A 27,308-nucleotide genomic window follows, 5' to 3' on the forward strand; every position below is an offset into this window, starting at 1 on the left:
GTTTAATTTTTATAAAACATAATTCAAAGGTCTGATGTAATATCAAGACTGTTTCAATGAAACATTAGTCTGTAATTCGAGCAAATGATTAATTTTTTCCAAGTTGTAGCAACCATTACAATGGTTGTTGACAAAAAAAAATCCAGAATATTTTGATAAATTTAAAAGGAAATAAACGTTAGTATAAAGGCCGCTAATGAATAATAGTAAAAATGTTATCGAATTTATTATCTCTAAGATTTTCGATGAGTATATATTGGGCCATTGGGATTTCTTTTTCAACGCTTTTGACGGATTAAATGCTATTGCTTCTTTCTTCTCCAGTAATTTCGAAGTTTTTTGACAAAATCTTTTTATTTGCGAGAGATAATGGGAATGTAGTAAAATTGTCGTTGATGGACATTATTTTCGTTTTAATTTCATAACTATATTTTGTTACATTAGGTCACGACAAATACCCTCTTGTAAAGAACTACAAATATTACTCGGATTTGAAGGAAAATACGGAATATATTTAATAACAAAATCTACTTGATAAAATATATGAAATTTATGGAGTTGTGCTATTGGACGTGGCCTTGAAAAAGAGAGCAACCCTTGTCAAAATGTTGCATAACTGTTCCCGTCGCGCGCATGCAACAAGAGTAATATGTTGTTTCTATGAGACCAATTAACCATTAAGTGTATATTTCACATTAATATGATACAAGTTAGTAATTTGCTCAGATCAGTTAGGATGATTGGCTGGGATCTGATGAAATCGTGAAGAATTGGATTTGAACACTGGTTTGATAACAGTGTATCGGTCTGCATAACTCCTTATTCAACAGGTCAAACCGTTAAAGATTATGTAAGTTATTGTCAGAGATTATCCAATAAAATTACCTGTCTCAAAATTTTACGAAGATCTGTGCCAAATGGCGCTGCGTTTCAAAACTAAGTTATGTTAGCATAATATAATTCTAGATTTGCTCTTGATGAGACCCTCGTATAATTCTATGCGATATAAAAAGTTGCAAGGTTTAAAGTGAAATTTTATTTTTTAAACGAGTGTTTACATAGCATTTTTTTTAATATATTTTATCTTAGCTAATGATAACTAGCTATGATGTAGGCCAAGACTAATATGACAGATATGAGACTAAATTGCATGCAGTAGGATTATTTTTATACATATTTTATTTTTAGTTACTGGCTTCCTGCTAAAAAACTTCCTGAGCAAAATGTATGTGACATAGAAGGAAGTGATGAGAGGAATTCCGACGACGACCAAGGTAATGAGTTATATTCGCTTTTTTCAATTTTATTTTAAGTATTTTCAAAGACCACAGTGGCTTTGCATAACAAATGAAACAAAAATCGTGTAAAAGAAAAACGAGCATAATTCCAACCAGTGAAAAAAGCAAGGATACATATGCAGATATTTCGGCCGAGACCTCAAAAAAGCACAAAATTTAAAAAAGCATTCTCGAAGTAACGGTGAAATGAAAACTAAATAAAAGCTTCAAACACTGAATGGCTATTTAAGCATGGGAACTTCGTGTAAGATTTTTTGAACTCCAATTGCTTATCAGGTATGGTCTCATCAGAAATCTGTTGTGAAATAGCAGTTTGTGAATAAAAATTATATGAAGGATTGGAATTTGTAACTTCATAAGTGGCTTCGATAAGTTTCACTCGTATTAGGGGTGTTTTTTTTGTGCATGTGTTTCTTAATTTCAACTGCCTCCCTGAAAAATTGCCTGACATCTTTAACAGGGACAGTAATGGAAGTGTTATCGAATAAAATGCGATGGTGAGGATTATAATAAACATGTTGAGCTTAGGTGGAATCAAAATTCACAGGCCTTTGGCGAAGCTGCATGGCGTAGCTGAGAATTTGAATCCTGCCTTGGCTCATTGCGTTCATGATAATCCTCACCATTTCATTTTATTTGATAACACTCATTTTCCCCCCGTTAAAGGTTGCATGCAAATTTTCAGGGAATTAGTTGAAATTAAGAAACATATGCGCAAAAAAGTCACACTTAATAGAGATATTGGTGAAACTTATCTAAGCCCCATTTATAATGAACGTAAGAAATTCTGATTCTTTATATAATTTTTATTCACAATGTGTTATTTCGCAAGAGACTTCTGATAAGACTATAAAAGCTTTACATAAAAGGATTTCCCAGGTTTGAATGGCCATTTAATGTTTGGTGATTTTACTTAGATGTCCTTTCACCGTTACTTCGAGAGCGCCTCTTAATTTAGTGCTTATTTTTTAAGTTTGTTTCGTCATTTATTGTATCGCTGGGCCTTGTATCCGTATTTTTTGCTCTTTACTTATTTTTGTGCACTGAGGACGGTCGAACGGAGGTCTCGACTGAAATATCTGCATATGTATCTTTTTTCACTGGCTGGAATTATCCTCATTTTTTCTTTTCAATTTTCTTTCATTCTTTAAATTTTTATTTTACTTTTATGTTATGCATCGGGTATGAGACAACTTGTAAACAATGGCTAAGCCTGAGAATCGCTGAAATAAGTTTGCAGCCATTGAATACGAAATAATGTTTCTAGTTAAAAGTTTGACCAGCTCAGCACAAAATCCCGTTTCTCTATACTTGAGTATGTGAACCTCCATCTTAAAAAAAAAGGAATCATTGTAAAATTTTTACTTTCGGACGCTCTTCTACTATCTAATTAAGTCTTCAATATCTTTCTATCTTATAGCAGTTATTTTTCTTACGTAGTTAATCTATTTGGTTCCTGTGTGTTCGTTTGATTATTAATTGATTTAATAGCGCATTTAAAAAGAATAGTCTAGCTTTTCTATTTGAGAAATCTGTGGAGGTTACTATCGTTGACTTAAAGTTTGACTATTTTTTATTTCGTTACTTTAATCTAGATTCTCAAATTAGAGGCAAGATATTTTATTGTGTCCAAAATAAAAAGCATGATCTATGTTTTGGAAAATCAGTCAAAGTATTCTTGTGAATTTTCTAATTTCGATCCCCCCCCCCCCCGGTGTATTGCTGGAAGAATACTTAACACGTAAAAGATAGAGGAGACCGACCAGAGTTTGAACTCTTATTCGAAAACTACCTGATGTAGTTGTATACACTATGTCTCAAAACAAGTCTACATTGTTAAGCTAAAGATTGTAATTTTTTTACATTAACTTAGTTAAATACTGCCCTAAGTCTGCAAAAAGCTTCACATAATTATTTTTGCTCCCTCACTAAATCTTTATTTGAATTACTCTCAATTTGGTATCTTCTTTCCCTAAGTATTCTAGAGTTTGGTAGGTCATACCCCTGATTACAAAGCTGCACTTCCTGAACTCTCAGTATTCGTTTCATTGGAAAGCAAAGACCTGAAATATCTACCATCAAAAACAAGAAAACATCATTTTGCAACAGAATTGGAGATTTCATTATTCGTAATAATAGACGGCATTTTAGGTATATGTGAAATAAATTTTGATGTTGTATTTTTGGCATATATAAATAATAAATTATCCGATATGGACAACTAATTCTGTTCCAAATAGACAAAATATGACGGCGACCTATGCGCCTTTCAAAACTTCGCGAGATTAGATTTTCTTTTTGCTTCCCTTCAAATTGTTTTCTCACTGTCTCTAAAATGGTCTATTAACAACAGCAATATATTGCTGATTATTATAATATTGGTATGAGTATTATTTTATTTTTTATTTGAAGTTTATACTTCAAGGTACGTGAATGGAGGATATTTTTGTGTTATGTTTATTTTTATTAAATGGTGGTTTGAAATTGAGGCTGGAAAACCCCTATGCTTTCTAAAAGCCAGAATATAATTTGTACTTTACTTAAAAAAATACTTCTAAATTTGTTCAATTTATAACTTTAATAAACAAAAAATTAATTAAGATTTTAAGGAATAAGTATCATAATATGTATATTAAACTGACAATGCACATTTTTTTCAGTAAATTCATTTGAATTTTTTTCAGTAAAGTACCAATTATATTCTGGCTTATAGAAAGCATAGGGGTTTTGAACCCTACTCATATTAATTTCTGCTCGTTTCGAGTTTGACTCTGTTATTTATCTTAATTTATATTCGTTTTGGGTTTCATTTATTTATTGATACTGATGTGTGGTAGTTGTAGGCTTTTTAGATTATTTGATTCTATTTCGTTCATTTTCGGTTTAATGGAGTTCTTTAATTTTTTTGAAAAACTTATTTTGTGTAAAAAGCTTTTTTAATTAATAACAAACAAACAACAAATGTAATTTAACGGTCACCAATCCAATGAATTTTGGCATCTTTGACAAGTCAAACAATGAAAAGTCAAATGTGGACTAGACATGATTTTACTTTGCAAAGATTGACTATCCTTAACTTTAACTTTGACATTGAGTTCTTTTCTAGTCACGGAACAAATTGCTAAATCTTAAGTCATCCCTCCTAGCTCCTCAGAAAAAAAAACGCAAATCAATTCAAAACGCAATCAAAAAACACAAATCAAATCATTAAGAAATCAAATTGTATTTTGAGTCTTTTGAAATTTCAGAGCCAGCACCTTGATTTGCCTCTTAGCTTTGTACTGTTAATGAAGAAATTAACTTGTAATAAAGATTCTTGCCCCAAAGTGCCGAAATGCCCTAAACATATTTTTGGACAAAAATCGCCAAAAAACCAAAAGCCATTCTGAAGATTTTTTTTCTCCATCACAAAATTGGTACATCATAATCAAAACCCGTTATCTTCTTAGTTAGCTTTCTTGACTGTTTTATTATTATTATTATTTTTACAATCTCTTTGAAAGTGAGCCTCTCAAATAATATATAATATAAATACTAACACAAAAATAATCACTAGTAGCATAATAACAAATAATGACAATCACTATAAAGACAGTATTTAATACAGTTGTTTCTGTTCTGCTATTATTGTTATTTTAGGGCCAGAAAATGATGACGGTGTTTCTGACGAGTCTGGTGAAGACGAGGAGGAAGATGTAAATTTGTATTAATATTTATATTAAAAATAAGACGACTCGGAAGTTGATGAACCGGAGAATAAAATGTCGAAAAAAGAAATTACGCGGATGAAAACTGGCAAAGAAGAAATAAACCCGACAGTACCATATGTTGTTAAAGGTATAGAAAACTATAGATAATAAGGGATTTCTGAATTGAGTTATTAACTTGTTTATCTTTGCTTTTTTTTTAAGCAACTTAAATTGATGGTGCTGGTAAACAAATCATGTATAACTCACCATCTAGATTTTTCAGTTAGTAGGTTTAAACGTTAGTTTTTAGACAAGCAGTATTGTGTCCAAGCGTCCACACCAACTCAGCGAATTGAGACTGTACCTAAAATTCCAATTTTGCTCAGCAAATGTTTCAGTAAATTTTCATATTTTTTGGGCTGCTATTTTTTAAATAAATAATTCCTTTTGAAAATACTCATAAAACAAGATTATTTGAAAAGGCCCCGAAATTGTGATTTTATTTTGCAATTTGAAAAAAAAATCTATTTTGATCTGTTCGTGACATAAAAAAGTCACGGACGATATCTGCTCTGGGGAAAATATGTTTTACAAGAAGAATTTGCAGTAAAATGGACATACAGGGGTTTAAAAGTCAGTTACGCATTTTAAAGACGCGTAGCTTAAAATTTAAATTAACGTCACTTTCTTATAATCAGGTTTTTAACGATTTTTTATATAGTTGGCTATGGTTTTCATATAGTTAGCCTTTTTTATGGGTTTTCTTGGTGTCATCTCTTCCTTTTCCTTGAATAAATTGTGTGTATTTTTGTTGATTTTTACCCGTTAAAAGGTTAAAAGTTTTTTCTAGTGTTATCGAAGTTTTCTAAATTTTCGATCAAAAATTTAAAACAAGCAAAAATGTAAAATATTCTGGTATATTTTGCGATATCCCTAAGTTACTGGAAGCACAGATTTCTTTATGATTAAACAAAACAAGTATATATCGACAATTTATATTTTAAGGTATGCATCTTTTGTGTCTCAGGACCAAAGCCGTATCCAGGGGGTAAGGAGTTTGAACCCCTCCCCCCTGAAATTTTTGTTTGACTCGTAAAAACGTAAAAAATGCATATAAACAGATTTTTGATGCGTTTTTAAAAGTTTTTTTTTTTAGAGTCAAAAACTGTTACGATTCGATAAAAATTACTATAGTGATCTGCTTGTGAACATTGCGATGCTCGAGTGTTTGTTTAAGCGTAAAGAGCTGGTTAACACAGACCATCCAAGGTCAAAACAACGCCTGATTTTTGCGTGGGATCGTGCTTCTGCCAAAGCTGAAACGGTTGATAAAACCTAGCTAGCCATTTCTGCTAGTACTGAATCTAATCCCGAAACCTGAGTTATTTTTCAGATTTTTATTGCTGTAAGTATTTCATCCTTGTTCAGGGGCTGAATTTGACACCGGCATCTTTGGGAGGCACCGGGAATGGTCGAGAAATTGTAGGGATACCCAACGAGGGGTCGGTTTTGGAGTGCACAGGAAGTGTTGCAAGTCACGATAATTTTGTTTTGGGATGTGTTTGTTTCTGAAAATGGTGTTTCCATTGGTCTACAATTTCATCTCGACTTCTTATGATACTGCCTTATTCGTCTCTAACAGAGACTGAGTTTTTCGACTTCCTGTTGAATTCTTAAGCAGCTTGTATAGCTTCCTGGTACCTAAAAATCTAAATGCTGTTTGCATATTTTACACTGCTTAGTAAGCTAAACTATTTAAGCCAGAAACGGGGCTTAAATAGTTTAAGCCCCGTTTCGTAGAGAACGAATGAATCAGTTAGGAGAAGAAATTGATTTGTTTATGAATGACAAACAAAGGTCTGTGCCAAATTTCAGAAATGATGAGTGACTTTTGGATTTATGCTTTTTAGTAGATACTGTCAACAAACTCAATGAATTAAATATATCATTGCAAGGAAAAGATAACCTCATAGTCGATACATTTAATCACATCAGAGCATTTCAGAAGAAATTGTTGTTATTTGAATCGCAACTGAAAATTATTAATGCTCACCCCTTTCCATTGTTGAAAGAATTTAAGAAATCAAAATGTAACCATTATATCAAATATGCGAAAGAAATGAGAGAACTTGCAGATGCTTTTGAAAGCCAATTCAATAATTTAGAGTTGGAAAAAATGCACCAAACATTTTGAAATATATTCTTCTCCTTTTCATGTTGAAATTGGGTCTGTCCTAGAATATCTCCAAATGGATCTGATTGGCATACAGCGCAATAATGAATTAAAACGTATGTTTGAAAATTCAGAATCAAAAATAGATTTTTTTAAACATTTACGTCACAAAAGAAAAATTATCCAATTTAAGCAATTTGGCACAAAAAGTCGTTAGCGCTTTTGGTTCAATTTACACCTGCGAATTCTTTTTTTTTTGAAAATGAAATTGACCAAATACAAAACAAGCTCAAACTTAACGGACGCTAACCTGCATCGCCAATTATGAAATGCAAATACCCAAATTAAGATCGACTTGCAAAAGCTAAGTGACAAAGTGGAGAAACAAATATCGCATTAGTGAAATAAATACTTTTCTATGATTTTATTTTGTAATTTTGCTATTTTTAGTATTATATATTTTTTACAATGTGCATTTAGTAGTATATTATCTATGTTTATATGTAAAAATAATAGTAGACATAATTAATAAAAATTCATTATTTTTCAATTTGTCACCCCAAAAAATATCTATACTAAGTCTGAATCTATTATGGGCTTATGTAATTTTATAAGCGGCCCGCGGAGTTATGATGCATTTCCAAAGTGACCCACAAGATAATTTGGGTTGACCACCCCTGTTCGAATCCCTTTCTCTTCTCTTCTCTATGTATATATACAATTGGTGATGTTTGCATATAAGTGTGTGATACACTCCAAAACTAATTTATAAAACATTGTGAAACTTTGAATATATAATGTAGTATTCACTATGAGAGACAAGGGCTGATATTTTATTTTTGTAAACAAAGAAGAAAGAAAAATACCATAAATTCTCCCATTAATGTCATCTTTTTGCTACATTTGACCTCATTTATTCGTGAGGGCCAAAGGCCTGATCACTTGCCTGAGTGAAGTAAGGGGTCATCAAAAGGTCTTCGAAGATCTAATCAGGCTAAAAGCATTGAAGTTTATGTTGAACAATTTTTGAACCATAGGAATTTATATATGCTGTGAATATATATATATATATATATATGTGTATAAACAGATAGCCAAAACCCGTAGGATGGTAGTGGGCGAAGTGATTGGAGGGAAATAATGTAATGCTTAAGGCCGAATTTAACAGAGCTAAAGACTCGAGCGTATTATTTCTATAGACTGAAGGACCCGAGACCTATTTGGAGCGAAAGATCTGAGCATGCGCTAACAATTAATGTTTTGAACTATGTAATAAGTGCTACCAAACTAAAACGCTTGTAGGTTCAAATGGTAAATCAGAATTAAATCCTTGCAGAAATATGAGTGTTGCCCTTAAAGACAAAGACAATACTTTGGTGCTGTGCAAAGCTCTGTTAACATCAAATTCCTTCTTGTCCTCATTTTAACGAAATTTGTTTTTGTTTTGTATATTTTCATACTTTCCTTTTTCTCAAGCTGAATTGTTTTGTATATTTTCATACTTTACTTTTTCTAAAGGTGAATTTTTTTGTATATTTTCATACTTTCATTTTTCTAAAGCTGAATTGTTTTGTATATTTTCATACTTTCCTTTTTCTCAAGATGAATTACATACAAAGGATAAATTTTGTCATTGTCTTATGAAGTGCGGAAAAAAGGAAAATCATATACATTTTCGTTTCTAGTGCCTGAATCCTATGAAGATTTCATTTTGCTTTTATGCTCTTACACTATTGAGGATCAATCAATACTCTTAGAAAGAATGCTGAAATGCAATCATCCGACTCTAAGTGGAGAAAACAAAGCAAAAGCTGAAGTTATGTTCAAGTTTTTAATCCAGCTTGCTCATGATATTGCGGAAGAGGCAGAAAATGAAAATACTGATACAAGTAAGTTATAAATATACGTCCTTTTTACGTAATAAATGCAAAGATTTTTTTCCTTTTTTTTTAAAGTAACTAAGTAAATAAGTTATGTGTGGACCAGCGGATTGATCTTTTCTTGGAGATGCTTTACCCAGGGTTTGATCCTACTTGGCCGAGAGCTAAAGTAAGAAAATTTGTAGTCAATAAACATCAGTTATAAACGAATGAAAGACTTGTCTGTCTGAATTATACTAAGTTCATATGGGTGTCGGGCTAATCCCCTCGAACAATAGCATCCCCGGACCCTCCCCCCCCCCCCCCCATTCCCTTGGGCAATTACCACAAGGGCAATTCTCGATCGTAAGGGGTAAACTGGTATCCTGTTTTATAGACATCGATGCCAGACCGTGTGCATTAGATGTAATTAACTTCCGCTTCTTACTTCCAGCCGGCATCTTTGTGCACTTCCATTATCGGGCGATCTTTCTACGGTTGACACTACTTTCGTATTTCCAAATTATTTTCTTTAAAATTTATCTTAACCCCGAAGACATGAAAAAAATAATTAAGGAAAATATAAAAATAAATAATATAGAATATTCAACACCATAATATTCTGCCTGTCAAATCAGAAATCAAATCGAATCAAAATCTACTTTATGTCAAAATGCTTACACGGTTGGGCTGATTCTTGTTTTTTCAAGGAGGCACACTTGTGCCTCTATAAAGAGGCGACCCACCACAATGTTAAGCGATTTCAGGTCCTAGAGGTTACAGAGAGATGGCGGTGATCGCATTTTGTAGCCCAAGCTCAAACTAAGAAACTTGCAAAATTTCATCCTCCTCCGACTTTATCTTCATCAGGTAAACTGGGCCGGAAGTTTCGACCTTCCCACCAAAGCCCCCCGATAACGTTGTTTGATTGGATTGAAATTTAGAGGATAAGCTTTCCTAGGGCCTGGAAGCTTATCCGCGAAATTTCAGCTCAATCTGATCACTCCTTCCTGGTTTTCAAAAAACCAAATATAGCCACTTAAACTGCATGTCTCTTTTTTTTTTTTATCCACGCCTACAGGCCACAGTTGGCAACTGATCCGGGTGAATGAGGACTCATTCGAAGCAGAATTCGACCTGTTAGGGCCTTTTGATATTTTCAGACCGAAAAAATTATCCCCCGAATTTACATTTACGAAAAACTTCGTTTTCCTATAATAGCCCATGTTAATTTTTCCCACCACAACCCCACTTTAACGTTGTCTGATTGGGCTGAAATTTAGAGGATAAGCTTTCCTGGGGCCTGGGAGCTTATCCTCGAAATTTCAGCTCAATCTGATCACGCTAAAGTAAGGATCAATCCGCTCTTTACGGTAAAGTTTTTATTGTTTAAAAAAAAGAGTTGTGAGAAAGTCAAACTTTAGCGTAAAGAGCGAGGCGTTGAGGAGGGCACAGCCCCTTTCATATACGGGGCTTTTAGAAAGCATAGGGGTTTAGAACCGTACTCATATTAAGTTCAGCTCGTTTTGACTTTGACTCTGTTATTTATTTTAACTTCTGTTTGTTTTGGGTTTCATTTATTTATTGATACTGATTTGTGGTAGTTGTGTGCTTGGTAGAGTAATTGTAGTAGAGTAGATAATTTTTGTTCTTTTGTTTTTTTGGAGTTTGGTTATTGGTTCGATTCAATTTTTGTTCATTGTTGGTTTAATGGAGTTCTTTACTTTTTTTTTTTTTTGAAAAAATTATTTTTTGTAAAAATTTTCTTTAACTAATTTATGTTTGTTTTTTATTTACATAGTCTTTTTAAGGGAAAAAGTCTGAGCCTCTTCTAAAGTTAACAGACCATCCCTTCCTTAAGACTCTTAAACATCCCCTGGGCATACGTTAAAACTGGTGTCCCTAATTTTTAGGCTTGGTTTCAAAGCCAAAACCTGGTTATATGATATTTAGGCAATTTTGAATAGAATGGCTGTCTCTAAATTTTTATTAGATACGTTTCAGGAGTATATGACGTGTTTGTGTTTGTGTGGTGGGGGGGGGGGTTAGCTGCCCTCCGATCACTTTGACTCTAAAAAAGAGCACTAGAGTGTCTGATTATTAATCCAATGAGCCCCCTCCGAGGTTTATATGACTTCTCTTTCTATAAAAACCTTATATGCCCCGAGGGCACAACTTACAACCCTTGCTCTCAGGGCTGGGGGGAATTTGTTATCCTCAAAGATATAATTTCCAGACCTTTCAAATATGTTGAACAAAATGGCTATGTCAAATTGTGATTGGAAGTGTTTGAGGAAAAGATGGGCGTGGGGGCTCATTTGCCCTCTGATCGCTTTCGATTAATAAAATATACACTAGTCCTCTCAATTTCCAATCGAATCAGCCCTTTTTGAAGCTTTTACGACAAAACTTTCTATAAGAACCTTATATGCCCCAAGGGCATAACTTGCGACCCTTTTCCTTAGGGCCATGGGGGGAGGGTTGTCATCCTCAAAGATATAATTTCCAGACCTCTCTATTATGTTGAACAAAATGGAAATATTAAAATGTTGATCGAAAATGTCTGGGGAAATAATAGGCGTGGGGGGGGGGGGGGTGATTCTCCCACCGATTACTTTCGACCATTAAAAAGGGCAATATCCCTCTCAATTTCCAATCGAATGAGCCCTTTTTGAAGTTTTTACGACAACGTTTTCGATAATAACCTTATATGGTACGGAGCTTATCCTCGAAATTCCAGCTCAATCCGATCACTCCTTCCCTGTTTTCAAAAAACCAAATATAGCCACTTAAACTTCATTTCTCTTTTTTTTTTGTTATTCACGCCTACAGGCCACAGTTGGCAACTGATCCGGGTGAATGAGGACTCATTCGAAGCAGAATTCGACCTGTTAGGGCCTTTTGATATTTTCAGACCGAAAAAATTATCCTCTGAATATATATTTACGAAAAACCTCGTTTTCCTTTAATAGTCAATTTTAATTTGTCCTACCACAACCCACCTTTACTGGTGTCTGATCGGGTTGAAATTTAGAGGATAAGCTTTCCTGGGTCCTGGGAGCTTATCCTCGAAATTTCAGCTCAATCTGATCACGCTAAAGTAAGGATCAATCCGCTCTTTACGGTAAAGTTTTTATTGTTTAAAAAAAAGAGTTGTGAGAAAGTCAAACTTTAGCGTAAAGAGCGAGGCGTTGAGGAGGGCACAGCCCCTTTCATATACGGAATAATTTCTGTTCGTTTTAAGATTTAATGTCGCTCCTTACTTTCAGTTTAAAAAACTTTTTTTTTTTTTATTTAAAGGCTGCGAAAGCGGGGGGTTTGCCTCCTAATCCCTGTACGTTTTAAGGTTCGACCTTGTAACTCAGCCTCTTTAACTCTTTAGAAAACGTAGTTTTTTTTCAAATATTTCGTCAAGACATTAGTAAATAATTCAAAAAGTCTACATATACAAAATGCAATTTTCACCTTCAGTGACACGGTCAAAACAAATATTCACACAATTTTCACAATACTTTCAACGCTTTTCACAGCAATTTCCACAACGCTTTCACGGTCGACGAAATTAAAAAGACAAAAATTAAAATACTACTACTGCTAGCAGTAGTAGTACTAACAACTCACCGCAGCACCAGGCCGCCTGAGGCCAACACAGCTACGTACGCTCCTTCTCCATCCAAATCTATTCAAAACCTCTCTTTTTACACCCTCCCAGGGAGTTCCCATTTCCTTTAAATCTTTCTTTATGATGTCCTCCCACCCCAGACGAGGACGACCTGCTTTCCGTTTAGCCTTAGGTTGGCCGAAAAGGACAATCTTCGGCAATCTGTCATCCTACATCCGCACAACGTGCCCTAGCCATCTCAACCTTTCTTTCATTATAGCCCTAGAGAGCGGTATTGAACCACATTTTTCGTACAGCATACTGTTTGAAATATGGTCAGTCAGCCTAGTACCCAGAACATTCCCTAGACAATTTCTCTGGAAAACATCTAGCAAATCTTCATCCGATTTTTGGAGCGCCCAGACTTCAGAGCCATATTTGACCACTGTCACCACTATAGCTTCTAAAATTCTAGTTCTGGTTTGCAGACTTATCTTCCTATTCTTCCAAACTTTTTTCAACTGTGACAAAACATCCTGATCCTTGACTGTTCTACTTTTAACATCTTCACTGATCCCACCGTATTTACTAGTAATTAAATAAAAAAACAAGTTTTTTAAACTGAAAGTAAGGAGCGACATTAAAACTTAAAACGAACAGAAATTATTCCGTATATGAAAGGGGCTGTCCCCTCCTCAACGCCTCACTCTTTACGCTAAAGTTCTTTATTGTTTTAAAAAACAGAGTTGTGAGAAAAAGACAAATTTTAGCGTAAAGAGTGAGGGGATGAGGAGGGGGCAGCCCCTTTCATATACGGAATAATTTCTGTTCGTTTTAACTTTTAATGTCGCTCCTTACTTTCAGTTTAAAAAACTTGTTTTTTTTATTTAATTTCTGATCGTTTTTTAGTTAATGCAGCTTTTATTTTGGCTCGCCGTCATTGAATAAGTAAACAAAATTTGCATAAAAATTTTACTTTTCTTTTGCTAAATGGCTGTCTCTAAATTTGGTTCTGACATAATTTACAAATCTTACTTACGTAACGAACTTCTATATTCGTATATTTTTCTTCTGGCAAAAAATACAAAGTTGCAGATTTTTGCAGATATGAGCTTGAAACCTATGTTATATGGTTTTCTGATACGCTGAATCTGACGGTGTGATTTTCATTAAAAATTTTTCACTTTTAGAAGATGTTTCCCCCTCTTTAAAAAATCAGGTGAGTTTTCTGAGGCTCGTAGCCTTTGATGAGTAATACTAAACTTAATAAAATTCATATATTTAGAATCAGCATTATAAGCCCATTCTTTTGATACATTTATTGACATCAAATTTCCGTTTTTAAAAGTTTCGCTTACTATTGAGCCGTATCGATTGTTTTTTTTATTGTTTTTTTTTATTAAGTATGTGTTATTACGTATATCATGGGGTTCTCCCCTTAGTCAATACCACGCTCTTTACGTTAAAAGTTTAAAAAATTTTTATTCACAAACCCCTGAATCACAAAGGCCGTTTAATTAGAATAGATAGCTCTTTAGAAAGCACTAAAAAAAACTGTAGCGTAAAGCGTGAGGTATTGACTTGGGGGAGAACCCCCTCATATACGTAATAATTTCTGTTCATTTTAAGTTCTAATGTTGCTTCTTACTATCAGTTGAAAGTACTTGTTTTTTTTTAATTTAATTTCTGATAGTTTTTTAAATAATGATTGGAAATCCGGCACCCCCTTCATAGACATGTCCCTTACCCCAAAGAAACATCCTCCACGGAAAGATTCTCCCGATTCACCCCCTCCTCCAGCCCCCTCCCCTCCCCCCACCAGAAAAAAATTCTTCCTGAATATGTCTGTATACTTCCCAATAACCAATACAATATGTAAGCAATGGGCAAAGTTCATAACTTGCAGCCCTTCCCCTGGGAACTGTGGGGGATTAAGTCATCGTAAAAGACATATTTATTAGATTTTCGACTATGCTAAACAAAATAGCTATCTCAAAATTTTAATTGGGTGACTTTGAGAAAAAAATGAGCGTGGGAGGGGGCCTAGTTGCCCTCCCATTCTTTTTGGTCACTTAAAAAGGGCACTAGAACTTTTAATTTTCATTCAAATGAGCTCTCTGATGATATTCTAGGCCCACTGGGTCAATACGATTACCCCTGGGGAAAAAAAAAACAAACAAACAAATAAACACGCATCCGTGATCTTTCATCTGGCAAAAACTGCAAAATTTCACATTTTTGTAGATAGGAGCTTGAAACCTCTGCAGTAGGGTTATCTGATACGCTGAATATGATGGTGTGAATTTCATTAAGGTTCTATAACTTTTAGGGGGTATTTCCCCCTTTTTTCGAAAATCAGCCAAATTTTCTCAGGCGCGTAACTTCTGATGGATGCAATTAAATGATGGAACTTATATATTTGAAATCAGCATTAAAACTTGATTCTTTTTATGTATCTATTGATACAAAATTCCTGTTTTTTAGGGCTTTGGTTATTATTGAGCAGAATCGCTCCTTACTTACAGTTCGTTACCACGGACTATTTGATGCTATCTAGGTAAATGAAACTGTCTATTTGATCAACCTGAAGCTGCCCACGTTATTCCTAGCCTTAGTGACTGAGCCTTCTTAATATTAATTTTCAAACCTATTCTAGCACCCTGAACTCGCAAAACCTCTAAAAGTTCATTCATTCTGTTCACACTTTCATCTAGGATGCTTAAATCATCAGCATAATCTTAAGTCCAGGAAAGTCTTTCCTCCCCATTTGATTCTGTGGTCTCTCATTGTCTTTTCTGTTTGCCTTAAGACAAAGTCTATCAAAATAATCCATATTAAGGGGGATAGAACACAACCCTGCTTAACTCCTGATTTAATACAAAACCAGCTGCTAGCCTCATTTCCTACCTTAACCGTAGCAGTGTTATTCTCGTACATAGCACTAATCACTTTAATATATTTTTCTGGTATCATAGGCAGCGCTAGCGCGCTGCCTAAGTAAAGAACGATGTGGGCACAATGTGTTTTTTTCCTCAATACCCGGGTACTTCGTATCGAAGGAGTTGTTGTAGAAACTTCAAAAAGAGCTCATTCGATTTTAATTGGAGTGGATAGTGCCCTTTTTAATAGTCAAAAGTGATTGGAGGGCACCTAGCCCCCCCCCCACGCCCATCATTCCCCCCAACACCTCCACTCAACAGTTTGAGATAGCCGTTTTGTTCAGCGTAGTTGATTTCCACATAGAAAATATGTTTTTGAGGAGGAGACTCCCCCAAAGACCTCAAGGCAAGGGTTATAAGCTATGCCCTGGGGGTATATAAGGTTTTTATAGAAGGCGTTGTCGAAGAAAATTCAAAACGGGCTCATTTGTTTGGAAATTTGAAGTGCTAGTACCCTTTTTAAATCGAAAGTGATTGGAGGGCAACCAGCCCCCCCCCCCCAAGCGCCCATCATTTCCCCAAACCTATGCAATCAAAATTTTGAGATTGCCATTTTGTTCAGCTTAGTTGATTTCCAGATAGAAAATATGTTCTTGAGGAGGACACTCCCCCACAACCCTCAGGGCAAGGGTTTTAAGTTATGCCCTGGGGGCATATAAGGTTTTTATAGAAGGCGTTGTCGTAGAAACTTCAAAACAGGCTCATTCGATTTGAAATTCAAAGGGCTAGTGCCCTTTCTAATAATCGAAAGGGATTGGATGGCAACTAGAACCCACCCCCCACGCCCATTATTCCCCCAAACACATCTAATAAAAATTTTGAGATAGCCATTTTGCTCAGCGTAGTTGATTTCCAGATAGAAAATATATTTTTGGGGAGGACACTCGCCCACAGTCCTCAGGGCAAGAATTTTAAGTTATGCCCTGGGGGCATATAAGGTTTTTATAGAAGGCTTTGTCGTAGAAACTGTAAAAGGGGCTCATTCGATTGGAAATTAAAAGGGTTAGTGCCCTTTTTAATAGTTAAAAGTGATTGGATGGCAACTAGCCCCCCCCCCCACGCCCATCATTCCCCCAGACACATCCAGTCAAAATTTTTAGATAGCCATTTTGATCAGCGTAGTTGATGTACAGATAGAAAATATGTTTTTGAGGAGGACACTCCCCCACAACCCTCAGGGCAAGGGTTTTAAGTTATGCCCTTTGGGCATATAAGGTTTTTATAGAAGGCATTGTCGTAGTAACTTAAAACAGGCTCATTCGATTAGAAATTCAAAGAGCTAGTGCCCTTGCTAATAGTCGAAAGTGATTGGAAGGCACCTAGACCCCCCCCACGTCCATTATTCCCCAAACACATCTAATAAAAATTTTGTGATAGCCATTTTGTTCAGCGTAGTTGATTTCCAGATAGAAAATATATTTTTAGGAAGGACACTCCCCCACAACCCTCATGGCAAGGGTTTTAAGTTATGCCATGGGGGCATTTAAGGTTTTTATAGAAGGCGTTGTTGTAGAAACTGCAAAAGGGGCTCATTTGATTGGAAATTCAAAGGGCTAATGCCCTTTTTAACAGTCGAAAGTGATTGGAGGGCAACTCGCCCCCCCCCACACCCCTCATTCCCCCAAACACATTCAGTCAAAATTTTTAGTTAGCCATTTTGTTCAGCGTAGTTGATGTCCAGATAGAAAATATGTTTTTGAGGAGGACTCTCCCCCACAACCATCAGAGCAAGGGTTTTAAGTTATGGCCTTGGGGTATATAAGGTTTTTTATAGAAGGCATTGTCGTAAAAACCTCAAAAGAGGATCATTCGATTGAAAATTCAAGAGACTCGCCCTTTTTTTTATAGTCAAACGTGTTTGGCGGATAACTAGCCCCCTCCCTCCCCCACGCCCATCATTCCCCCAAACACATCCAATCAAAATTTAAGATAGCCATTTTGTTCAGCGTAGTTGATTTCCAGATAGAAAATATGTTTTTGAGAAGGACAATCCCCCACAACCCCCAAGCCAAAGGTTGTAAGCTATGCCCTGGGGGCATATAAGGTTTTTATATAAAGCGTTGTCTTGTAAACTTCAAAACGGGCTTATTCGATTGGAAATTCAAAGGGATAGTGCCCTTTTTAATAGTCGAAAGTGATTGGACGGCAACTAGAACCCCCCCCCCCCCACGCCCATTATTCCCCCAAACACATCCAATGAAAATTTTGAGATAGCCATTTTGTTCATCGTACTTGATTTCCAGATATAAAATATATTTTTGGGGAATACACTCCCCCACAACCCTCAGGGCAAGGTTTTTAAGTTATGCCCTGTAAAATGGGCTCATTCGATTGGAAATTCAAAGGGCTAGTGCCCTTTTTAATAGTCGAAAGTGATTAGAGGGCCACTAGCCCCCCCCCCCTCGCCCATCATTCCCCCAAACACATTCAGTCAAAATTTTTGGATAACCATTTTGTTCAGCGTAGTTGATTTACAGACAGAAAATATGTTTTTGAGGAGGACACTCCCCCACAACCCTTAGGGCAAGGGTTTTAAGTTATGCCCTTTGGGCATATAAGGTTTTTATAGAAGGCATTGTCGTAGAAACTTCAAAACAGGCTCATTCGATTGGAAATTCAAAGGGCTAGTGCCCTTTTTAATAGTCAAAAGTGATTGGAGGGCAACAAGCTCCCCCCCCCCACCCCCCGCACGCCCTTCATTCCCCCAAACATATCCAATCAAAATTTTGAGATAGCCATTTTTTTTAGCGTAGTAAATTTCCAGATAGAAAATATGTTTTTGAGGAAGACACTCCCCCAAAACCCTCAGGGCAAGGGTTTTAAGTTATGCCCTTGGGGCATATAAGGTTTTTAAAGAAGGCGTTGTCGAAGAAACTTCGAAAAAGGCTCATTCGTTTGGAAATTCAAAGGGCTAGTGCCCTTTTTAATAGTCGAAAGTGATTGGAGGGCAAATAGCCCCCCCTCCCCCTCCCACGCCCATCATTCCCCCAAACGCGACCAATAAAAATTTTGAGATAGCCATTTTGTTCAGCGTAGTTGATTTCCAGATAGAAAATATGTTTTTGAGGAGGACACTCTCTCCCACAACCTTCAGGGCAAGGGTTATAAGTTATGCCCTGGGGGCGTATAAGGTTTTTATTGAAATCTTTGTCATAGAAACTTGAAAAAGGGCTCATTCGATTTGAAATTCAAAGGGCTAGTACCCTTTTTAATATTTGAAAGTGATTAGTGGTATTTTTTGTTGTTGTTGTTGCTGTTTAGATGAGGGCACTTCGTGTCGAAGGAGTTGTCTTAGGAACTTCGAATAGGGCTCGTTCGATTGAAAATAGAAAGGGCTGATGCCCTTTTTAATAGTCGAAAGTGATTGGAGGGCAACTACCTTCTACTCTCACCGTCCCACTCCCACCCTTCCATTTGCCCATTATGTTTAAAAACTAAATATTGCCTTAAGATTCATCTAAAATGCACTATGTTAATGTTAATTCCCAATAAGGCATCTCAGCAGTATCTCAAGAATGACTGAGGATATTATATTCAAACTTACGAGGGTGCATCTGTACTTAAAATTTAACCAAATCATAATAGCTCAAGTGTATCCAAACTATCAAGGAAAGTAAAGAGATTTTTTCGCGAATGGTATCAAGTTTTCCATTTCAGGACAACTAGAGGAGGTATGAAAGTAAATTAAACAGTACTATTTGTGTCCAGATTTACAAAAGGGTGTATGTTGTTAAAAATTGCTGAAAATTTTTCTCCAGCATACAAATAGCAGGCTAACTATAAAGTCTTAAAAACGAAAAGATTTAAAGTATCAGCATAAATATGTATCAGCATATGTATATTAAACTGACAATGCACATTTTTTATCAGCATAAATATCAGAATATCGGAATAAATATCAGCATATGTATATTAAACTGACAATGCACATGTTTTTCAGTAAATTACAAATTATGTTCTGGCTTTTAGAAAGCATAGGGGTTTAGAACCGTACTCATATTAAGTTCAGCTCGTTTTGACTTTGACTCTGTTATTTATTTTAACTTCTGTTTGTTTTGGGTTTCATTTATTTATTGATACTGATTTGTGGTAGTTGTGTGCTTGGTAGAGTAATTGTAGTAGAGTAGATAATTTTTGTTCTTTTGTTTTTTTGGAGTTTGGTTATTGGTTTTATTCTATTTTTGTTAATTTTTGGTTTAATGGAGTTCTTTACTTTTTTTTTTTTTTGAAAAACTTGTTTTGTTGGAAAATTTTCTTAAATTAAGTTCTGCTTTTTTTATATTGACATAGAGATTTTAAGCGAGAAAGGCTAAGCTTTTTCTAAGGCTAAACAACTATTCCGTCCATAAAAACCCTAAATATCTCCTGGGAATAACTTACAACCCTTGCCCCTAATCTCTGGTTTTTCCAACCCAAAAAGCCTTGTTATATGATATTTAGATTATTTTAAATAGAACGGCTATCTCAAAATTTCCATTAAATGCATTTCGGGAGTATACGACGTTTGTGTGTGTGTGTGGTGGGGGGGGGGAGGGGGGGGGGTTAGCTGCCCTCCGATCACTTTGACTCTAAAAAAGAAGCACTAGAGTGTCTGATTATTAATCTAATGAGCCCCCTCCGAAGTTTATATGACTTCTCTTTCTATAAAAACCTTATATGCCCCGAGGGCACAACTTACAACCCTTGCTCTCAGGGCTGGGGGGAATTTGTTATCCTCAAAGATATAATTTCCAGACCTTTCAAATATGTTGAACAAAATGGCTATGTCAAATTGTGATTGGAAGTGTTTGAGGAAAAGATGGGCGTGGGGGCTCATTTGCCCTCTGATCGCTTTCGATTAATAAAATATACACTAGTCCTCTCAATTTCCAATCGAATCAGCCCTTTTTGAAGCTTTTACGACAAAACTTTCTATAAGAACCTTATATGCCCCAAGGGCATAACTTGCGACCCTTTTCCTTAGGGCCATGGGGGGAGGGTTGTCATCCTCAAAGATATAATTTCCAGACCTCTCTATTATGTTGAACAAAATGGAAATATTAAAATGTTGATCGTAAATGTCTGGGGAAATAACGGGCGTGGGGGGGGGGGGGTGATTCTCCCACCGATTACTCTTGACTATTAAAAAGGGAAATAGCCCTCTCAGTTTCCAATCGAATGAGCCGTTTTTGAAGTTTTTACGACAATGTTTTCTATAATAACCTTATATGGTACCTGGGCATAAATTACAACCTTAACCCTGAGAGGGCTATGGGGGGCTGACATACTCAAAGACATAATTTCCAGACCCTTCAACTGCGTTCAACAAAATGGATAGATCAAAATGTTGATCGGAAGGGATTTGGGAAATGATCCGATCGCTTTGGAAAACATTTTCAAAATTTTGATTGAATGTGTTTGGGGAAATGGTGGGCTTGAGAGGGATGTTAGTTGCCCTCCAATCACTTTCGACTATTAAAAAGGGCACTAGCCCTGTCAATATCCAATCGAATGGGCCCTGTTTGAAGTTTCTATGACAACACTTTCTATAAAAACTTTATATGCCCCCAGAGCATAACTTACAACCCTTGCCCTGGGGATTGTGGGGGGGGGGGGGATTGTCATCCTCAAAGACCTAATGGCCAGGCCATTCAAGTATGTTGAAAAATATGGCTATCTCTAAAATTTTGATTGGATGTATTGGGGGAAAGGGTGGGCGTGTGAGGGGTTCAGTTGTCCTACAATCACTTTTGACTCTTAAAAAGCGCACTAGCCCTTTCAATTTCAAATCGAACGAGCCCTCTTTGATGTTTCTACAACAACGCTTTCTATATAAACCTTATATGCCCCCAGGGCATAACATACAATCCTTACCTTGAGGGCTCTGGGGGGGGGTGGGGTGGGGTTCTCAACATCAAAGACCTAATTCCCAGTAGTTTCAACTACGTTGAAAAGTATAGCTATCTCAAAATTTTTGTATTGGATGTGTTTTGTTAAACGGTGGGTGTGAGAGGGGGGTTAGTTGCCCTCCAATTACTTTTGACTATTAAAAAGCGCACTAGCCCTTTAAATTTCCAATTGAACGAACCCTCTTTGATGTTTCTACAACAACGCTTTCTAAATAAACCTTATATGCCCCCAGGGCATAACATACAATCCTTACCTTGAGGGCTGGAGGGGGGGGGTTGTCATCCTCAAAGACCTAATTCCCAGTAGTTTCAACTACGTTGAAAAATATAGCTATCTCAAAATTTTTGTATTGGATGTGTTTTGTTAAACGGTGGGTTTGAGAGGCGGGTTAGTTGCCCTAATTACTTTTTACTATTAAAAAGGGCATTAGCCCTTTCAATTTACAATCGAATGATCCCTTTTTGAAGTTTCCGTGACAACTCTTTGTATAAAACCTTATATTCCCCCAGTGCATGACTTACAACCCTAGCCCTTAGGGCTGTGGGGGGGGATGTCATCCTTAAAAACCTCATTTCCAGAACTTTAAATTACGTTGAACAAAATGGCTATCTCAAAATTTTGATTGGATGTGTTTGGGGAAATGGTAGGTGAAAGAGGGGGTTAGCTGCCCTCCAATCACTTTCGACTTTTAAAAAGTGCATTAGACCTTTCAATTTCCAATTGAATAAGCCCTTTTTCAAGTTTTTACGACAACGATTTCCATAAAACCTTATATGGTCCCTGGGCATAAATTACAACCTTAACCCTGAGAGGGCTATGGGGGGCTGACATACTCAAAGACATAATTTCCAGACCCTTCAACTGCGTTCAACAAAATGGATAGATCAAAATGTTGATCGGAAGGATTTGAAATGATCCGATCGCTTTGGAAAACATTTTCAAAATTTTGATTGAATGTGTTTGGGGAAATGGTGGGCTTGAGAGGGATGTTAGTTGCCCTCCAATCACTTTCGACTATTAAAAAGGGCACTAGCCCTTTCAATATCCAATCGAATGAGCCCTGTTTGAAGTTTCTATGGCAACACTTTCTTTAAAAACTTTATATGCCCCACGACCATAACTTACCCCCCTTGGCCGGGGGAGTGGGGGGGGGGGGAATTGTCATCCACAAAGACCAAATTTCCAGGCCTTTCAAGTATGTTTAAAAAAATGGCTATCTCTAAAATTTTGATTGGATGTATTTGGGGAAATGGTGGGCGTGGGATATATATACATATATATATATATATATATATATATATATATATATATATATATATATATATATATATATATATATATATATATATATATATATATATATATATATATATATATATATATATATATATATATATATATATATATATATATATATATATATATATATATATATATATATATATATATATATATATATATATATATATATATATATATATATATATATATATATATATATATATATATATATTTATATATGTATATATATATATATATATATAAACACTAATTTAAATAACGTGAAGAACTAAGTCATGTTTTTACAATTTTAGTAGGCAGGAAATAACTCTGTTCGTGGGTAGCGATTTTTTTTTATGCTGAAAAGTCGAACTCAGCAATCTGACAAACAAAAAAGAGGACAAATTATTGTATTTTTTTTGCCATTTTTTCAGGTTTCGTTTTTTTGCTATTAATTGTCTAAATTTCATTATTAGTTTTTGGAAACAAAACTTTTGAATGTTATATTTTATTTGTGTTAATTTTTTGTTGGCCATTTTTATGTTTGACAGATTTCTTGTTTGATCAATTTTTAAAATTTATCTTGCTGTCACGGCTGTTTCTGTTTTGTATTTCTTTGTCATAAGAAGCGAATTCGGGTCTAATAAAGCTTGTGATAATCTTTAAAATAAATACTATCTTATCGCATTCATGCATTAAGCGAAAATTCGTAGCTGTGTTATTTCTTCTTTTCTGTTCATTTTTTTCTGGATTGGTAGACTTTTATAACTTTTACTCATCTATTTGGTAACAACAAACTGGTCTCAAAAAGTAAATTTGGACATAATGGCATCCAAAGTTATTATAAAATATGTTAGATAATGCACGAATTTTAATACGCTAACAATTCCGTTTTATCATTAATAATTATTAACTATTGAGAAACAGCTATGTTGGGTATCGTTACTTTTTAATTAGAAAAATAGTTTTAAGACATTTTGGCTTTGAACCATCGATTTGATATTTTAACTTTAAAAAATATTGCTGCCAGTGCTTTCTTTTTTTAAAGAGTGCTTTTTATGTATCTGTCAAAATTTCCTCATTATGGGAGTTACCAAGCCAAATGGGTAAGGTAACCCTGCTTACTATCCTTCATGGTAGGGTAGTAACTGCTTAGAACCATGGAAGTTTTCCTGACTTATTTCAAATTATTTAATTTTTTTCGCACCCTAGTAAAAGTTGCCAGTAAAAGTTGTTCCAAAATTTATGGCACATCTCTATGCAACTTAAGCTTATGACTGACCACCCAGGTAATAATTTATTTTAGCCTCCTCCATAAGAATTTGACCCTAGGTCAATTGTTTGAGTAGAAAATTGTTATTTTATTGTTTTATTTAAGTTTGGGGGTGTGTTGTATCTTGGGAGCTGCCGGGAGGCTTTTTTTTCCAACTGACTTGTGATATTTGAATCATATTTATTTCTTTGTTTTTCTTTTATAGACAATCGACTGTCTTTACTTCCAAATCTAAATGTGATTATGTTCGAGATCATCAACCTCATACCAATGCCTTGCTGCACAGCTTTACGAGAAGTCATCTCAGAACATTTTGATAACAGTAAGGGGAAAAAAGGCAAGGCACCAATTCCCTTTAATGTTGTAAGTAAACGTAATTTTTTCTTTCAATACCCCGAATCTGTGCTCTATTTAACTTGGTTTTTAGCTTGATTAAGCGTTGTTTTTTTTTAAGTTGCCTACCAAGGCCCTTTTATGTGGTATTTAGATACTTGGCTACACAAAATCGCATTCGAATGGACGCCCTACACATTTAAGAACTCCGCGTAATGGTTCCCCATGGGTCTTAAATAAATTTAGATATTGCTAAAAAACATATTTTTCAAGTATACCACAATTACTAACGGTCAAGTCAATAGATAATAAATAAATGTTTCAGAATTGAGTAAGTTGGTACAGAATCGCTGAAAAAAAGTAATTTTTTTTTCTGTAGAAAAACCTTGAAAAAGAGGCTAGTAATGATCAAAATTAACCTCTTTGGATATTTAATCGGCTGATGAAATAAACTTTTGAAACCTCCCCCCCCCGGCAAAGGTTATTCCAAGTCCAGAGCTTACAAAGGTCTAACTATGTGTCGCGGTGTTGGTCCCCCCGCCGTGTGGGGGTGATCTGACTTTCCCCCACCAAGTTTGGTTGGGACAAGTTTGGTTGACGTTTTGGTAAGTATAATGCTGAAAGCAAATTAGGAGCCCGCGTCTCTTGCAGTCAAAAAGATCAGAATGAGCCAGGATTCCCTAAAAAGTACATTAGGACCTTAGCTGTTACTTCTGACAAAGTTTAACTGAAATCTGATGATTTTCTTTGGTAGATACACTGGAGACAACAGTTAAGAATTCCTCTACCCCTAGCAGAGATCAAATTGGTCCCAGATCTGAAACGAATAGCTTGGACATTAGCTATTACATGTCATCGAGTATAGTGAAGATCCAACGCCTACTTCTGGATGTCCTATTGACCAAACTTAGGGATGTATCTCCTCCTGTAGAGGTTGGGTCAAGGCTTTCACCAAGTTCTGCTAGAATTTGACAACTGGTTCCGATAATTTCCTGACTGCAATAGCTTATGAAATCTACTCCCCTTATTTTCCACATAGATCAAGGTGGGTCTTAACCTCACTTAGTAAAACTTAAAACGATGGCCATTGGATCTCAACAATTTTGATTGAGGTCATCGAAATGCTTTGAAAGATGTCGTGATGTTTAGGACTTAAGGACTGCCTCCCGCCCTCAGAGGTCGGAAATGGTAATAATACCATATAAGAAAGGGGAATTACTGCGGTTTCCCACCAAGTTTGGTTGAGGTCCGACAATCTTTTCCATTAAACTTGGCGGTACTCGAATTTAGGGACACCCCTCTTTCCGTCTTTACAAAATCTGGCTCTGGGCCCAAGTTTTATATCAGTACGAAATTTCAGAAAATCACCTCAAAATAAGAAGTTTTAGGAAATAGTAAATGAATCAGGATTCATGTTTTCGAGATAAACTGTGCCAGAATTATTTCATAGAAATCCATAAGGGATACAGAATTTGAATTTCAGGTTTTTGAAGAGATATCTTAAATTTCTACACGAGACCATAATCGCATGACCCCAAAAATTTTTAATTTTGAAATATAATTTTTTTTTTATACTATTTAGTAGACTAGAGAAAAAATTTCAAACGTTTCTTCTTCGTTTTAGTATCTTGATATGACAAAAAAACTTTTGAGTAAGCATCTTGTAGCTACAGATCATTGGTCACTGTGAATATCATAATGAATAATCGCTGTTACTGGTTCAATATTTTATATATTAAATATTAACCAACCGGTTAAATATTTTTTTTCAAATGAAAGCAATGAGTAAAATCAAAACTTAAAAACAAATTTAAATTATCCTTTATACGAGGGAGGGGAGCTGTACCCTTCCCCTCCAATCATTTGCTCTTTTCGCTGATATTTTACTAGAAGCTTTTTTTGGGTACAACAAATATAGCCAGATAATACTTATAAGTGTTTCATTTACTGATTGCCTTTTAAAGCATTTAAATTAAAAATTTTATTCTTCAAAGGAAATGCGGGTCAACTCTTACGGGGAAGTTTCGCTGAAAACATTTCTGGGTTCAATATATATCACCAGTTGGTAATTACAAGTGTTTTATTTACTGATTGCCTTTCGTAGCATTTGAATTGATATTTTATTATTAAAAGCAATTGCATCAATCAATTCATCAAGCAACATCAAACATCAAGCGATTGCAAAATCAGTAAGCTGACTTACACGACAAATCACCTTTGATTCGGTCTTTATTTCGGGGACCCGGTACTCTCTGACGCTTACTTTCGCCAATGATATAGCCCTAGTCGCGGACAACGGTCGGAAAAGCCACAGGAGCTCTCCATGTGCCTTCAGAAGGAATCTCGAAAGTTGGTCTTTGGATCAACTGGCAGAAAACCAAAGTTATGCGCACCGAGTCTCCCAGGTCCCTCTATACTGTAAAGGAAGTCAACATCGGGAGCAACTAAATAGATGTGGTTTAAAACTTCTTTTAAGTGGTATCCATTCTGTCGAAGTATGGTACAATCACAAAAGAGCTTACATTTTGAATAGCCAAAGCATTACCGTGCTATAGTATGGAGCGGAGGCTTGGTAAACGGTAAAATCTGTCCTCAACGCCGTCGATGTTGCTCAGATGAAACATATTTGAAAAATTGAGGGTTTTCACTGGATTGACTTTGTTAGCAACCAGACCCTTCTGTCACGTACTTCGCAAACTCCTTTCTCGACGCAGTTTGCCCAGAGCTCTGTTCGCTGGTACGGCTATCTCCTTCGTGTGCCACATGACGCCCTAGCCCGGTTTGTGTTTGAATTCCATTCTACCCTGCATGTCTCTACCTCCCGCCGGACGCCCCCCCCCCCAACGAGGTGGAAAGATAAAGCCAAAAAAGTCCTCCCCCAACTCCATATCCAAGTGAAGAAGCCGCGATCCTGGCCAGTGATAAGTCACCTGGAGGTACCTGGGGTCATCGTTTTCTACGCTGAGCCCTTGG

General features: G+C 35.8%; 1 protein-coding gene across 1 annotated transcript in view; it reads left to right on the top strand.

Annotated features, from left to right (window-relative positions):
* l(3)07882 (Nucleolar protein 14 homolog l(3)07882) overlaps nt 1–27,308 on the top strand; it is an 85,670-nt gene that overhangs the window by 49,529 nt on the left and 8,833 nt on the right. The window contains exons 6-11 of the mRNA XM_089087891.1: nt 1,189–1,274; nt 4,938–4,993; nt 6,144–6,213; nt 8,846–9,049; nt 24,208–24,375; nt 25,090–25,273. Coding sequence (XP_088944017.1) covers nt 1,189–1,274; nt 4,938–4,993; nt 6,144–6,213; nt 8,846–9,049; nt 24,208–24,375; nt 25,090–25,273 — 768 coding nt within the window. The remainder of the gene's footprint in view (nt 1–1,188; nt 1,275–4,937; nt 4,994–6,143; nt 6,214–8,845; nt 9,050–24,207; nt 24,376–25,089; nt 25,274–27,308) is intronic.

Source organism: Artemia sp. Qi Xiang Cuo, chromosome 4, assembly GCF_049724085.1.
Source record: "Artemia sp. Qi Xiang Cuo chromosome 4, ASM4972408v1, whole genome shotgun sequence".
NCBI lineage: Eukaryota > Metazoa > Arthropoda > Branchiopoda > Anostraca > Artemiidae > Artemia > Artemia sp. Qi Xiang Cuo.